The 16,659-nt window shown below is 33.5% G+C and overlaps 1 protein-coding gene across 5 annotated transcripts in view; it reads right to left on the bottom strand.

The window, feature by feature from the left end:
- LOC130899657 (autism susceptibility gene 2 protein-like) overlaps positions 1–16,659 on the bottom strand; it is a 205,264-nt gene that overhangs the window by 40,820 nt on the left and 147,785 nt on the right. The window contains exon 6 of one of the 5 annotated variants that reach the window (XM_057809760.1): positions 11,594–11,632. The exons of the other annotated variants lie outside the window; for them this stretch is intronic. Coding sequence (XP_057665743.1) covers positions 11,594–11,632 — 39 coding nt within the window. The remainder of the gene's footprint in view (positions 1–11,593; positions 11,633–16,659) is intronic. 5 annotated transcript variants of the gene reach the window in all.

Below are 16,659 nucleotides of genomic sequence, written 5' to 3'. Positions count from 1 at the left end.
GGTTAAATTTAAACAAATAGAAGCGATAATGAAAAATAAGTCTCTTGCTATATTTGTTCTAGACTAAACGAAGATAATTATGAGTTGATATTTTTTTTTAATCTACGTTTCTGTGAAGTGGGAACTAGTTTTAATTTATAAATTCATTCACGTCTGTCTAACGGTTAAATCGGGAATGTTATAGCTATATTTACCGTCTCTGACGACGTTTGTGCCCTCTGGGGTGCAATTACAAAGCTAGTTAAAACGTTTGCGTCGGAGTTGGCAATTAATGCGGGCCTCATCCGCACCTTAATGATTCATTAAAACCCGATTAAGTGGCAAAGTCGATAAATTTCATTTATTTTTCAGAAGCAGATTGTCTGAAGTGAGTTCTCATTCAGTCGAAATGTAACAAAAAGGTAGTGACTTTTTTACCTCGTCTTTTGACGTAATTATTTCATCTATTTTTTCCTGAAACAGTGTGATTTTATAATCTATTCTTCAAGGCCTTGATTCATAATTTATATCGTAATACTACGTAAAAGTACAAGGTTGGTATTCAAAATTTTGGAAATTTGGAGCTAAAGATTTTAGAAGCTCCCAAATCCTAAAAATTATCTAGAGCATTGTCTTCGTCGAACTTATTATTTGCTAATAATTGTGGAAATACCACAAATTTAAAGACACTCTTAGAAAAAAAGGTTCAAAATTGCCAGGACCATACAAAGTTTCTCTAAAACAATCGATATGATTCGGATACTTGACCTCCGAAATAAAAACAGTACTTTCTGGACTTGTTACGTAAAAGGTATCAAAATACAGAAAACAAACAATTCCAAAGTGTTTTTCTTTCGATTTTCCTCCTCTTTCGAAACCTATTTTTAAAAAGAGCACTTTTCTACACCAACTTGATTTTTTAAAAACAATTTATTTAAATAATTTAAAGTTACAAATAGTTACACCAATCTGACTAGCGTACCAGACGAATATCAGTTGAATGAACAAAATATTAGTTTCACAGGCTTATAAAATTAGATAAATATATTTATGGTTCGTTATTGTCACATTAATAATAATTAACTGAAGATGGTACTTCAATGAGGTTGGAATCTATAAAACTTACAGACAGACTAAACACAGACAAATTAATAGCAACGATAACTTAAAGAGGTTAGAGTTCAAAATAATAAATAAGTAATTGATGATGATGCGCCGCTGTGAAGAGGGTTGTTTTGGATAACTTAACTATACCATTCATTGTTATTATCATTAAGTCGATTGTTTCAAAGCACTGAGTCTCTCCGTTTTAATTGACATAAACTGAGTACTTTGAAAGTTGAAATTATAACCATGAATGCGTAAGAAAAACTTTTCTAGGACTACCAACGTTAAGTAGATGTTCCAATACACTATACAACGTTGTCGATTTTACAAAATGAAAAGAGATTAGGACCTAGTTGTTTGTTGTGTTCCGTAATGTGATTCTTGATCAAAACGTTTCATTAATTTACACTGGAACATGGGAAACTTCTGGTTCACGTTTAGATTTCACGAATAGTGTGTATGGGACAAAATGTTTCTGTGACAATTGGTCCAAAAAGAGGATATAGTTCACGACTGGATAATAAAACTGAGCATGGAAACAACATCACTGATAAACCGTGATGTTGATGGTTTGTCTAGTATGATGTCTTTATAGGAAGTGCAAGAAATGTTGCGACGACAACAGGTTTTCCAGTTCTAGTTCTAATCGACTCTTATTTTCGAATATTTCACGAATAGATAGGTGAGACGTTTGTTATGGATTACAAATCAAAAATATCAGTGAAATCTGGTATAAAAGACATTTAGACAAGAGTATGACAAGAAAAAGCTCAAGACCAAGCAGGCAAAGGTATACCCCCGATGGTTGTCGGAAAGTATCTCCATATTTGAAGAGTTCAACGAATTGTTGATGAGGACTATTCATTCTATTACGAATTTGAATGATTTGTAAATAAAAATAGTTTTGAAATAGAAACAAATTGCTAATCCAGAAACTTTCAAAATAACATATGACACAACACAAAAAATATAAATAATTAAAATCGGGAGCCGATAATAAATAATCTAGTTCATAGTTGGGTTAGTGGGTGGTCAGGGCCGATGGCAACTTGACTTCGTGGTCTGGAAATTTTGCCTCCTTCATACTCCATGCGGCATTCGTGATGCCTATAGTATGAAGATTGCATTTTAGGGAATCGTGTCAGATTTCTAGTGGTATTTCTCGCCTATTTAATCGGCGCAGTTGATTGGTAGCTGAAGTTGCTTCAACTCTTCAAAGTACCAAGTATTGCCATTTATTTTCGCGAAGTTTGTCCAACGAAAAGATGATTGAAATATGTAACAGTTTGTCTACCCCATGGGTGTTATTGTTTATCCCAATCTGGCAAGCGAATCAGCCTCGTACTTGACCGAGTGATCGGACCCCCAAACGAGCTGGACATTGCAGTCAGCATCCACCAGTTCTTGTAGGAGTCTGTAGCATCCTAGCTCAAGACTAAAGCAGATCGTTTCAGTCACTTTTATATCAGCTCTGCGGACTGGGCAGATTAAAATTACTGTGAAGAAGGTAGCGCTATCCCCAAGGTATTTGTAACTAATTTTGAATATCCGACATGCTGCTATAAGATCACCGATTTGTTCAAAAATATTTTATAAATTGAATTTTCAATGTTTATTTATGTAGAATAAAATAAAGTGAAAGAACGACGCATATATATCAGATGCGACATGACACGTAAAGCCGGTAAAAGCGTCTGTCATAAAGGCGATGTAATTTGTTAGCACGTTGTACGAATCTAGATATGGCCCATATGATAAAACGCCAAGTAAAACAGAAAAAGACGATTCAAAATCAGATTTCACTTATAAATATGTTTGAAGTATGGAATGAACTCGATGTTTGGTAGATTGCCAAAACAGAGATATGATATATAGTTAACAGCTACACATTCTTCTTAAGATTATTAAATATATGAATTGGAATTTTATTTGTCGATTTGTTATACGATGAAGTACCTGGCTCAACAAAGAAAACACAAAAATTTTAGGAAAAATACATATTTATTTTGCAACGTTTCATAGTTCCATACCCTTTTTATGAAAAGAATCGTTAAAAATATCCATTTTTTCAAGTCTGGGAACAGAAATTGATCCGAGAGGACTAAATCTGGCGAATAGGGTGTCTAAGGTAGAAATTCAAACTTTAGTTAATCAATTTTGGCCATTGGAACGGATGTGTGAACAGCAACATTTCTTTTTAGCCACACAATGAAAATTATCCCACGCGCATCCCAAAAAAACTACACCATGACCTTGTATGAAGATGGAATGGTCTTCGCCTTCTTTTCAGCTGGTTCTCTCCCTTTTCAGTCCATTGTTTTAATTGTTCTTTTGGATGGAACCGCGTTTTATCCATGGTTATGAAACGGTTCAATAATTCGAGATTATTAAATATAACCAAACACTCGATGGAAACATCTTCACGTCGCTGTTGTTCTATCTATCTTGGGCATAGCTTTCTCATGTTAAAATTTTCAGTTAATATGTAATGTACCACACTTTTTGAAATGCCTACTAGGCATAGTAGCTGGCTCGCGAATTTTCAGTCGACCATCATCCAATAGTGCTTTGTGGATTTTCTTCAACATTTTTGGAGTAGTCACCTCATTCGGTCGACCACAACGATGCCGGTCTTCGCAGATCGTTCGATCTCGTTTAAACTCTGCTACTCAATATTTTACTGTTGAAAACGATGAAGCAGTCTCATCCAGAATGGAATCTAGTTCAGCTTTTATATTGGTTGGACTAAGGTCTTTCAAATAAAAGTATAACTTAACGATGACTTCAAACTTCAAACATATGCTGTATGCGGTATTTTTCAAGTAGTTACCGCTATATCTAGTTCAGACCAAGTACCATTCTCGTATTTATTGAATAGATATTTCCATTAAAACTATTTTAGGGTTAGTTTAGGATATAATTAATAAAAAAAAAAACAGACGCAAACATACATCAAGTACACACCCTTGACTTTCACGGAAGAGTACGTTCAATAATTATCCCCTCCCCTAGTTACGAGTAATAAATAATAGAATAATTGATACCAAAACGCTTAACCACGTAATTTATTCGATAATGATGGAGCAGCTGTTCGAGTGGTTTATGAACGTGGGGAAACCAGTCAGCAGAGCAGGTGTCTTACCTTGGTCGTAACATCTCTAATAATAATATTCACGCACACGGTCCGATAAAAAAAATAATGGGATATTGTTCCGAATTACAAGATCGTATTCAAACGCTGAAGTCGAAATAAAAAAACTAAACCAAATGTCACAATCAACAGTAGCCGAGCGTATGTTTGGTTAAGACCTCATAAAATAAATATTGAAGATAACACACAAAGCAAACCGGTTTTACGTGATATCGGGACTGTCAGTTTGTCAAATATAAATTAGATAAAGGATAAAAGTGTTTATATTTCCAACACACAAAAAAATGTTTGTGATTTCGAATTTTGTCCACTTCATATTATTCCAATCGAATAATTCGCAGTTAACGAGGTCTGATATTATTGTATCGAATCTGGCCCGTCGAAAGAAAGCTTATAATCCTCTAAGATTGTGAAATTTGAGATTATTATTAACGAGGGCGGAGACTGCAACTACTAAGCGGACTCTTAGAACGACCGAGATGAAGACATTACGCTCAATCACAGGGAAAACACTAAGAGACAGAATAAGGAGCAATGAAATTAGAAGAATGTGTGACGTTCCGGATGTAGTGAGATGGGCCAGAACTAGAAGAAGAGCACGAAGAGATCATGTCAATAGAATGGACGACGATCGACTGGCGAAAATCGCAAAGGAAGAGAGACCCAATACAAGTAGACCGCCTGGAAGACCACCAAAGCGCTGGTATGAGAGCTGGTCCTCGGAGTCACAACTTAGGCTGCCTCTTTGAAAACACAAGACATAAAATAAGAAGAAGAAGAAGAAGAAGAAGAAGAAGAAGAAGAAGAGATTATTCGAGAAGTCTAGACCGTTTTACTGTTTCAATAGACCTTCTGGAAATATTAAGATTTATCGTCGTAGAAAGAAAGTTGAAGCGGGAGAAGAAACTAATAAAACGGAAGAAAGGAAAAAGATCAGTTCAAGATGTATCCGTGAAACAAATATTTTGTGAAGAAGATCAGAATATCAAGAGAGAACTGGTAGATATTCTACTAAGAAGAGGAAGACTCAACTCAAATCTTTTATGGTAATCATTATCAAAGACCATAAATGGGTGCAATGTGCCAAAATTCAAATAAGAAATCTAAAAGGGTAATAACAAACTGAGAAAAAAGGAGACCCGTCTATAGGGATGCAAGTAAACTGGGTGGGCCAATGAGGAAAGTGTCATTTGATTGGTCTGGAGTTGAAGTACCCATGAATTCTATAATGTTGTAAGTTACATTAATATTTAATTGTTGTTAATCATTTATAGAGAAGCATTTATGTGGAAGTGTTGATGACCCAGTGGAATTTGTTAGTGGTATGATTCGTCGAGTTATTAAAAAAGAAAAAATGTGGAACGTAAAGCTGCAGGAAAACCAAAATTACAAATAGAAAATCATTTGGGTAAGTGCATTATCTACAATAATCGATTAACAAGTTGTTAACCAATTTCTTTTTGTCTATATGACATTCCGTAGAAGGAGATTATGATTATACGTTTATGTATATATTTTTTAACAAATATCTAATACGGATCCGTTAATATTAAAATGTCTTCTGCAGTTTCTACGTGAAATAGACCTTTTAGACGCTGTTTCTCGATCTAATTAGATGCACCTTTTTTTATGTGAATGAAAACACATTAATTATCAATCTATAAACGGCAATGACGGTGCCGTAAAACGTTTCGCTCCATTTGACATTCATCGACCTCGAGTGAACTCCTCGCAGTATTTATGACGTAAGCGAAGCGATCGGTCCTTGAAAACTAACAAGAGAGGGTGAGAGGGAGAGGGGGATGAAGGAGGAGATATTAATAATTGGTTTCGTAGGTAACACCTTAAGATATAAATATTATGTAGGTTGCCTGACATACTTGGAATTCAGCTGGTGGACCAAAGAAAGAGAAGCTATGGCAAGCATAGAAGGAGGAACTAACGAACTAATAAAAACAAAGCTCAGCAACAAAGAAAATTGTGTGTAAAGTTATGGAAAGGAAGATAGAAAAATGGAAAGAGAAGATAGAACTTATTTAGAATTTAAAAGAGCTAAATGTCTGAAGCCTCTTTCCGGATATTAGTTGACCAAACACAGAAGTTGGGGTTTAGTGGGTGTGAGCCCCACACACCCCTAATAGTACCGCACATCCTGCTGTCGGTAACAGGCTGCTAAGAACTTCCCCATAAAAGGGTGTCTAACATAGACCGAATACTTCAAAATTTTATTTAATAAATTTATTTGAGGTTATCGTGTGATTTTTAGAGCATTTTCGTCTGAATAATAGATTTCGATCATTATTATACAATCGATGGTTCAATTTTAGTAGAATTTGTGAGACTATTAAAGAAAAAAAATTACGGAATTACCTAAATTCAAAAATACGAAGTTCCGACTGTGTCTTCTCTGTGTTCCCTAGATAAAAAGAAATTTAAAAAATATTAAATGGTTCAAATAAAACAATTTGCACAAACTTGCACTTTTGTACGGTTCAAACACACAACGTGCAAAATGCCAAAGGCTTATTTGGCATTTTCTATAATGGTAACTTCTCCGATTGTTTTTGCATTGAGTGCAGGGATTTTTTTCGTCATACGCAACATCGAAATCTACCCCTGCAGTATGTTATTCTAAAGTCCAAACAACTTATACTGTACTTCATGCAATCTTGATTATCAAATCCTTTTTTATGTTGTTGCAAGTCTTTTTTTGACACTACTCTAACGACTAGCTCGTCCCAATGGTTCAAAATCGTCGTGGTTCATACCCATGAAGACGCTTGATTGTCAAACCTATAATCATTAGAACCGCGTGCTTCGTTTTCTAATAATTTTGAAGATTTTAGTATGTAATTTTCTATACGGTTCTCGCGTATTCTAGCAAAGCCCTCAAACACCATTTTTTTTAATGTTTTAACAGGTTTCGATTGGTGAAGAAATTATCAAAGTACATCACGAGATTTATAACAATTTTAGATGGCAAGTTTAGGCCCGCGGTGTTGTCTATTGTATTCTTTCCAATATTTAGAGAAAAATTTTTGCTAGAGCTGCAAAATACCGAAAATTTGTTGCCAAATCTAACATATGAATTGTTTCATGATCATAATATTTAATAATTATCACATTACTGAATAAGTCGTGTGACTAGCTAAGATAAATGAAAAATTTTTTGTCAAAAATCTATTTCATCTCCTTTAAGAGCTACTGTTTTAAAAAAAAATCAAAATGTTACTTTATACGAAAATACTCGAAGTATAACTTGAAAAACTTTTTAATTGTCAACTAAAAGTGATACGCCTATGGATTTCGAATTCTTTATTATTTTAATAATAAACTAGTCGATTCTATTCTAATTTTTTTATTGTTCAAAGTACTGGCCTATAAAAAAGACATTTTATCTTAAATAATCTAATGACGAAAACAACTCGATATATATATATAGCTAATTAACTTGACGCTGACAAGAATGAACACAAAATATCAAAATAACCGTGTAAACGTGTCACATTTGGTGTGTTGAGATCACCCACCGAGATTTTTTATATACAAAGGGGAACCGGAAAGTACGGTCGCTTTCTTAAATTAAATTCAAAAGAACAAAATCACAAAATTTCTTCATCTTATGTGCAAATTTTCAATGCCGATTCGATAAAGTTTTTGAGTAAAATATGATATTTTCAAATTTTTTGCCATTTAGAAAATCTAGCGATCGGAATGAAAATCGATTTGAGTACGGTCTTGCATAGTCGTGTTTTAGCCTAAGGTCTTTCTTGTTGAAAATATTTTTCGATTGCTTCATTGGATCGAATTGTTTACAATAAGGATCTGCATAAATAGTTTGTCCAGGATTACGCGATTATATCGAAACTGTTGTTGTCGTGTTGTAACTCAAAAAATTATTGACCGATTTTTTTAGGCCTTTTTCTACATTAATATCGGAAAGATAAATCTGAAATTTTATATATTTCGCGTTGATTCAATACTTCTTTGGGGTCAAAAATGCCAAAAAAATACCCCTAAATGCTGACTATTTTAAGGATTATTTTATATCGAGTTTTATATATTTTTTTTAGTTTTATTGGTTCATCGTTTCCGTTTATATGTCCTAGAGAAACAAAACTTTCATTTTTGTATTTCAGATCAATGGTTAAACTGGAGCAGTTTGGGACCTCGCGTCAGAGATAGCATACAAAAAATTATACTGAACCGCCATTTTGAATTGAAAAATGAAAAATATTTTTTTGGTATTCCAAAAAGATTCCATAGAATTGTGTTAAAATTTAAAAACAATCGAATTATTTTATCACCGTTAAAAAATATTATTAAAAAATGACCGATTTTGAGGTTAGATTTTCAGTCACGGATTTGCTTCTACTTCTACTCGTAGTACGTCGTTGTTTTCCTGATCATTAAGTGACAGATAAATGAAACTGATCAGATTTAAAGTTTGAGAATCCCCTAATATATATGGGTAAATATTGCAAATTGTTTTTGGCCGCAACTCTTACGAAGAAATACCGCACAGCGTATGTGATGAATATATAAAACTATTCCAGATGTACCGAAAAAAGTTTATCTAGCCCATTTTAGCATTCATTGCGTAGATAAGGATGAATGTTCAACCCCGATTTTCATATGTAAAACGTGTTGAAGTGTAGAATATATTATTTTCGTATGTGGTCGTAGAAAAATTTCGATTCAAACAGAAGAAATTTTATTAATAGCTTTTTCTTTTCAATCCTTACAAATGCCTCCAATAGTGACGCGCCTCTGGCAGAATTTTAGACCGTTTTACTGTATTATAATTTAGACGAAGCGAGTTTCAAAAATGTAATTTGTTTTATATACGGTACCACGGTGTTTTAAGGCGGTGCGAGGTTTAGTTTTTTGTATCTCTACCGCAGCAAGAAGAAATACGTTCGTTGGCAAATTCTACATTATTTTTAAATTGGAAGGTTACTTAATTTTTTCTTTTATTTCGTCTTATATAGAATGTTTTAACATCAGTGGCGGGGTTTGTTGTTCGAATAAATAGCAGGATTAATATTTTTTTCACTTCTAGCATTGATTCAAGAGCTGATTTAGGGGAAGTTGTTTAATATTCTCAGCTTGTTTGGTTGATGGTGGTAAGCTCTAGATTAGTTCGAAGGTAGTAATTGTCGATTGAGGTATCTCTAAAACATGTTATTTGAACATATAAAGCGCTTTCCAGGTGTAGAAAAACGTTGATTTCGGAATTTATTTTTGATCTGCGGGAATAAGATGCCAAGCAAGTATTGTACGGTGTTTTGATTGTTGTAAAGGTTTTTGTTTGAACTGATGTGAGAGAGTTCGCTGGTTTCGCTGATTTTTTCGAACAAATACTGGTGTACCAATCAGAATTGATCTTCTATATTGCTCGGAGCAGTAGTATCATGTCCAGTTATTCCGAAAAAAGAGACGACAATTTGCTTCGGAGTGCTTCGTGCGCAAACAACTTTGGTTGGATTTGGCTCGTCTTGAAAGACCCATACAGTCAATTGTTTTTTAGTTTCGGGTTCATATTTATAGACGTCTTCTGAAGCACCGCGTATCAAGTGTTTCAGCATTTTTTTGTACCAATCGAGACGAGCTTTTTGCTAATAGTGTATTCCAAACATTTAAGAATTTGTTCTGGGGTGTTGGTACAGTTTTTTGTGTCTCGATTTAAAGAAACTGCACCGGTTTAATTGAACTTTACTACCATTTTTTTTTGTTATTATTGGATTTTTGAATAGGAAATTAATATTTTATTTAGTAATAATGAATTTTCAAAAGATAAATCTGAAAAAAGTGAAGTATTAGCACAAGTTAGTACGTGAAGAATAATTCAAAACTTCTATACAGCTTTTATTGCCTCCTCGTTGGAAGAAAATTTACGACCTTTTGAACTTTTTTTCCGTTGAGGAAAGAGATGATAGTCAGCCGGAGCCAAATCTGGTGAATAAGGGGGGTGTTCTAGTAATTCAAGCCCTAAATCACGAATTTTTTGCAGGGGCATAGTCCAGCAAAAACAAAACACCTTTGGATAGCTTTCCGCGTCTTTTCTCTTAAATTTTTTCCCGTAGAGTAATCAGTAATGTCGAATAGTAATCTCCATTTATTTTTCTACCCTTATCCAAAAAATCAATCATGATTACTCCATGGCAATCCCAAAAAATTGAAACAAGAACTTTTCCACCAGATTTTTTAACACGAAACTTCTTAGGTCTTGGAGAGCCAGAGTGTCTCCATTCCATCGATTGCTGCTCTGTTTCTAGATCGTAGAAATGTAGCCAAGTCTGATCCATAGTAACAATTCGGTTTAAGAAGTCTACATAGTTTTAAAATCGAGCACAGATCGAACGCGGTGCTTCTACCCTTGCACGCTTTTGGTCAACATTCTAATATTTTGTAGCAATTTTTCTCATGTCCAAATTTGAATTATATGATGAACGCGTTCGTAGGAAACATTCAGTGCTTCAGATCAGATCCGTTTTAGCCCAATTCGACGGTCTGATAAAATCATGTCATGAACTGCATCGTTTTTTTCGGGGACTGACATAGAAACTGGCCTTCCCGATCGGTCATCATCTTCAATGGAAAATTTACCTCTTTTGAAACTTGCAGTCCAATTTTTCACGGTCGTATACGAAGAACATTGATCACCAATGTTATTAAGCGTATCTTCGTAAATCTGCTTACCTCTTGACCCTTTTAAATACAGGTACTTGATGATGGCTCGATGCTACAATTTTTCGATTTTCACTATTTCTTTTTTCTGGTAACTCTGGTTCACTTTTATGACGTCAAACTTTACACTGACACTTCCAATAAGTTATTGTCCGTTGCTATGGTAACGCAATATTTTGTTTATGCATGGAACTGGTCTAGGCTAACTAGATATCAATACATCCTCGTATAAACCATAAAGTTAGGTTATGAAACGTGTGTCTCAACACTTAAAATATGGTAGATTACATAAATACCTTTTAAAGGAAGATCTTAAAGAAAATATATGGTCCAAACTGTGAGAATGAAACATAGAAATCTAAATTATAATCATGAGTTATAAAAAAAATACATCAAAATACAGATCTGGAAATTTGTGGAGATGTGACTGGCAGACCATATATTGATAGTGCGAATGGATGAACGAAAAAAGTACTTGAATCCAATTTTGATGGGCATAGGTCAATAGAGAGACCTCGGAAAAGGTGGTAGGAAGAAATCGCAATCAGTCTTCTAAAGACAGGAATAACCCGGGAAGAATGCTTAGGCGGTTCAAGGCACACAGCGAGCTGTAATGCCAGGAAGAAGAAGAATGTGGAAAAAATTATATAAATTCGTAATTCTTACCAATAATAGTTTAGATCCACTGGAATATATCGAGCTTACCTGCAACAAAAAAATATTATGAATAATATAAATCTACAAATCGTATGTTTTAAATGTGGATATTATCAAAATTGTTTTTGATCTGAATACGAAGAAATTGTTGGGTGTCAAATCAGGACGGTATTATGGATGGACTTTTGATTGGTTAAAAAATCCAATGTTTGAGTCGTGGTGTCAGAGCATACAATGTTGTGATGATCTTCTTCTTCTTTGTCGTTTGTGGATATTGGTGGAATAACGCACCACCCATGCCTCGTAAGCAAATTTTAATATAATCGTAAAAGAAACGAGAAACCAAGAAAAGCAGAAGATACATCTATGCATAATACTGCTAAACTTTTTGTTTCAGTAAAAGCTTAGTGAAAATAACTATACCCATAAAAAACACGAGTCCCCTTTTTCTTTCCACAACACAAGTTAAACGAAAATGCTTTTTTAAGACGACTCTTGCTTGTCTTGCTAAAATACTTTTCTACGGAGTATCTCTGGATAAACTTTTATTTCCAGACCATTCGCAATCATTAGCGCACTGATAAAAAAATTTCTAGAGGGTTAATTTGTCTTTCATACGTTCGTAGTACATGATTTTATCGATAGTATCATCAAAAGTTTGAAATTTCTTCTCGATAATGATACTCAAATTCCAGTTGTTACTCCAAATATGATACTGAGCGTTTTTGCGGTGGGATGTGGCAAAATTAAACACCAAAGTGTGCTAACTCTAATATATTCCGAGCTTTCGAATACTTATGTATTAATCGTCTAGGATTCAATTAATTAAGAATTGCAATGTGATAAATTAACTTCCAATGATATTACAGAATTTATCACATCTCAATTCTCAACTAATTGATTCCCAGATATATATATATAATCGAGTTAGAACATCCTGCGACGTTATCCGATGCCCATTTGCATTGTTTTCTATTGTTGCAGTCTCTTTGTCATTGATTGTTTTTTTCTTCCATCCATGTTGTCCTTAAACCTCCATTTCTCGATTTTTTCGTTAATTTCTTTGGTAATCTTGCGTCTCTGACCAGTTGTTTCCTTTCTACACAAGTTATAATTGTCTCTTCTGCACGCATTTATTCATTAATTCCTTTATTAGTCCCTCTTTCCATCCTTGATGTCCTAGATGCTGTTCTTATTACATCAATTTGTGTTCTTTTGGTCGCCACGTCTCTTATCTATATGTTGACGTGCTTTGGCACCATATATTCTCATTTTTCTTTGTTTGCCCATCTCCGTACTTTATAATATTCCATTAAGTGGTTTTATTATCTGTTTTGTCTTGTTCATTCTCGACTTTAGTTCTAATTATGATGCTAATACTAAATGAAAATATAAAACAAAATGTTAATGTGGCACTAGACGTTCTTTTTAATTCATCCCCAATGAACGTTCATGTTTTCGGTCCATATCTGCGTATTCTGGAACGAGGATAATTACTCGTCGCACTTTCCCAAAACAACTGGCAATCCTAACGAGAACGGTCCAATTAACATCCGTCTCAGTGTCGCTAATGTCTATAGTAATCGTAAACGAGATGCTGGAGTGTTTTTCACTTTACGCTTGATTTGACTTCAGGAATACATGAGGGACTCAAATGGATCGTTCAGAATAATATTTTGTGGTTATTTCATATAATTCTCGAGGGTTAGTGTTATCCCTAGGTTTTACCCTATTCATTGTTAAATTTGTTGGGTATTTTAGAGTAGGAATGTTTATTTTTATGTCAACTAGAGTTGGTATGGGTTATTATCTTCAAATTATCGCAACATTGATAATATTGGTTGAGTTAGGTTGAAATATTTCTGGTCATACACGACGTGATCGATAATGTCTATAAAATATTGGTGGGCAAATTTTAGTTGTAATGTGAAGTATCAAAAACGCAACCATAAGTTCATTAGAATCTATCGGTCATCTTCGATGAAAGTTATTAGTCTTTTAGTAAACTCTTGAAACAGTAGGCCGGCTCATGTCCAGTACATTGACAAGTTCTTGCAGAATTTGGACGTGTCGCTGTTGACCGCTTGAGCAGCTTTATCAGGTAGAATTCTTGTTTTATGTTAACGGAGATGTATATCGGTTAACGTTTGATGGCTAACTGATAGTGGTGGGTCAGGTAGATAACCTTTTAAAAAGGTCGGTTACCCCTAACAAGCACTATTGTAAACAAACATAAAAAGGGTAGTTACCGATCATAACATGTTGTTGGATAGTGAAAGCATGAAATTTTACAATATTTACCATCAACTTTTGCTAAAAAAATACAGTTTTTGTGCTAGAATGTCGATTTTTTTGATCACTAGTAATTTTGGTTCTGCGAACTCGATAAAATAACGGCTAGTTGTAGAATATGGCCAAACTTCGTCAACATTTTGACAACGTTTCTTGCAATTATCTCACTCTCTTTTAGTAACGTAACTATTGCAAAAGGTACAGATACTATCTAAATAACATTTTCATTTAAAACTGAAGCCATTAAACGTGAGGATTGGGAGCAAGGTTATAGAAACTCTGTAAACTGAGATCAGAATATCAATTATCATGAAGTAAATTTTCTATTTCGTATAAAACACGTTGAGGAATTCGCCTTAAAAGCCGTTAACGGTATTTAATAGTTCACAACAATAAATTTTGATGTTCTTTTTCAAACTGCGAACTCAATTGATGATGTAATTAAATTTCCTAGCTCAATCTTCATTTCCAAAATAAAAAGTCGTAATAAAAGCGCATTGTTCGGAGTAAATGATCCGAGATAAAAGTGATCTAATCTTAACTCCTATTGTTTTATTTGGTCGTCGTCGTCGGTGTCTCTCATCGCATTACTGTAAATTCGACGCCAGCGACGGCCGCGGAAACAGTGGCGTAATGCGCTTAGAGCGTTTAGAATCTATCCTACAACTGCTTTCTAAAACACCCACGATCCAGCAACGGAATTAATACAGTATTCAAATATGTCTAGCGTTAATACTGATAAAGCAGAAAAATACAAACAATCAAGATGAAAATACAAAAGTTGATCAAGGCTAGACCAATTCGGTCTTCAACGCTAACATTCAAATTGTATTATTCCCAATAAACCTTTGAATAGAAGAGGGACAGATCTCAATCCAAACGTGACCGCCACAAGCATTTTTCCAATAAACTCCCAACTTTTTTTAAAATAATTTTTTTGAAATGTGAACTTTCTTTTTTATTTTAATAAGAAATTGAATAATGCAAGAAGTACCAGTCCCATTAGTCCGATAAACAATTTTGGGACACACTTTATAATCAGTGCAGCTAACGAAATCAACTTGGAGAGACAGCTAACAGTAGAAAATTTAATAAAGTAAATGGAGCGATAAGTAATAAATCAAAGTAACGTAAAATTGATTTATCAAACCATTATTTTCTTGTGTTTCTTGTTTACTGTTTCTTTAAACCCTCAGGCAAATTTGATGGATCTCTTCGTACATACAACAGAGGAAAAAGCGCCGGATGCTACCGAATCTCATTTCATAGAAATCGATACATAATTTAGTATAGATATATGGGTGATTCCGTTCTAACTGTGATTTTTTGTATTCAAAATTTCAAGATTTTAAAATTTAACTTTTCTAACTTTTTTATGCATATTATTCATCTATTTTACTGTAAAAATAAAACTCTAAGAGGAATTTACTACAACTTCAAAGTATCACGAGCAAGACACAAATGTCGGATTTTGAGTTCCACGGTACTGACTCATTTATCCACGGTACTGACATGGTAACTTAAGATATTAAACAACAAGTGCATCAATTTTCCTCAGTTTGATCATAAACATTAGAATTTATAAGGTAATTAGTTTAAATCATTTGTTACGACAAAAAAAATTAATAATTTATCGGTAAATTCTAGGAATGGACATGACACGGTACTGACACTCAAGTGATGTAGTATAAGTTTTCTTTAAGTGGCAAGTTATATTGTATAAAAATAATGTTTAAATATCTTAAGAATTATTCAATTAACACAAAATTTTTATTAATTGATTATTAATTAATGACTAGTACAAAAAAACAATACAGGACATTGAATATCACAGTTAGAACGGAATCACCCATATGTAAAAGTGATGAAACGAAAAAAATTTTATTTAATTAGAAAATCAATTCAAATGCCTTATAATTTATGTCGTAATAGTTTTGGCTTACAATATTTATTTAACCATTTTTGTGATTAGTGAAATTTTTCTTTTTTTTGCTATTGGACGACTTAAACATCTATTTCGCAAATTTTTCTTCTTTCTTATCTTATCTTTATTACAAAAACCATTATTTCCTTCGATTTCAAAATTGGCAAAGTTGAAGTATTTTTCATAGTCCATATCAACGACTCTGATTTGCAAAATGTATCCGCCTTAGCACCTTGGTAATCATGCTAATTTGGGATATATTGAGAGCACCGTATTTTTGACAATTTCTTGCTAATTACCTCTACATAGTATTCTTGTAGTATTGATATTCACGTGCTAAATTTCTTATAGAAACCCCGAATCTTCTTAGCAGTTTATCCGCTCTTTTACGGATGAAAATTCTTGGATTTCCACTTTTTGGAAGGTTCAAGGATGCTTTTTCATTTACAGATTCTGCTATAGCACGGTTAATGCTTCTGCGTGAAATATTTTGGTTTTTAAAAATGCTTAGAGATCTAGAGATCTTAGAGAAATTATAAATGATTTTCCTTATTTCCAACTTATAAGACATTTTAATGCTACTGACGTTTTTATCATCAAATAAATGGAATATAACAAACTAGTGAGTTAAATTCTATTTTAAATAATGAAATATTCTATTAGAGGAATTAATATCATCAAATAATTCATTCAAAAAATTAGATTAATATCCTTCGAAAAATTGGAAATTTGAATGTATTTTCGTTTTTTAATTATAAGAAACAATCTATGAAACGATTAATTTTATCGAAGAATATCAATTATTTTAAACTCGACCAATTTAATTATTTAAAATGATTCATTGATGATTTCTTTTTCA

Source organism: Diorhabda carinulata, chromosome 11 (assembly GCF_026250575.1).
Source record: "Diorhabda carinulata isolate Delta chromosome 11, icDioCari1.1, whole genome shotgun sequence".
Classification (NCBI taxonomy): domain Eukaryota; kingdom Metazoa; phylum Arthropoda; class Insecta; order Coleoptera; family Chrysomelidae; genus Diorhabda; species Diorhabda carinulata.
The sequence above is the reverse complement of the archived record's forward strand: the minus strand, read 5'-3'. Positions and strand labels throughout refer to the sequence as shown.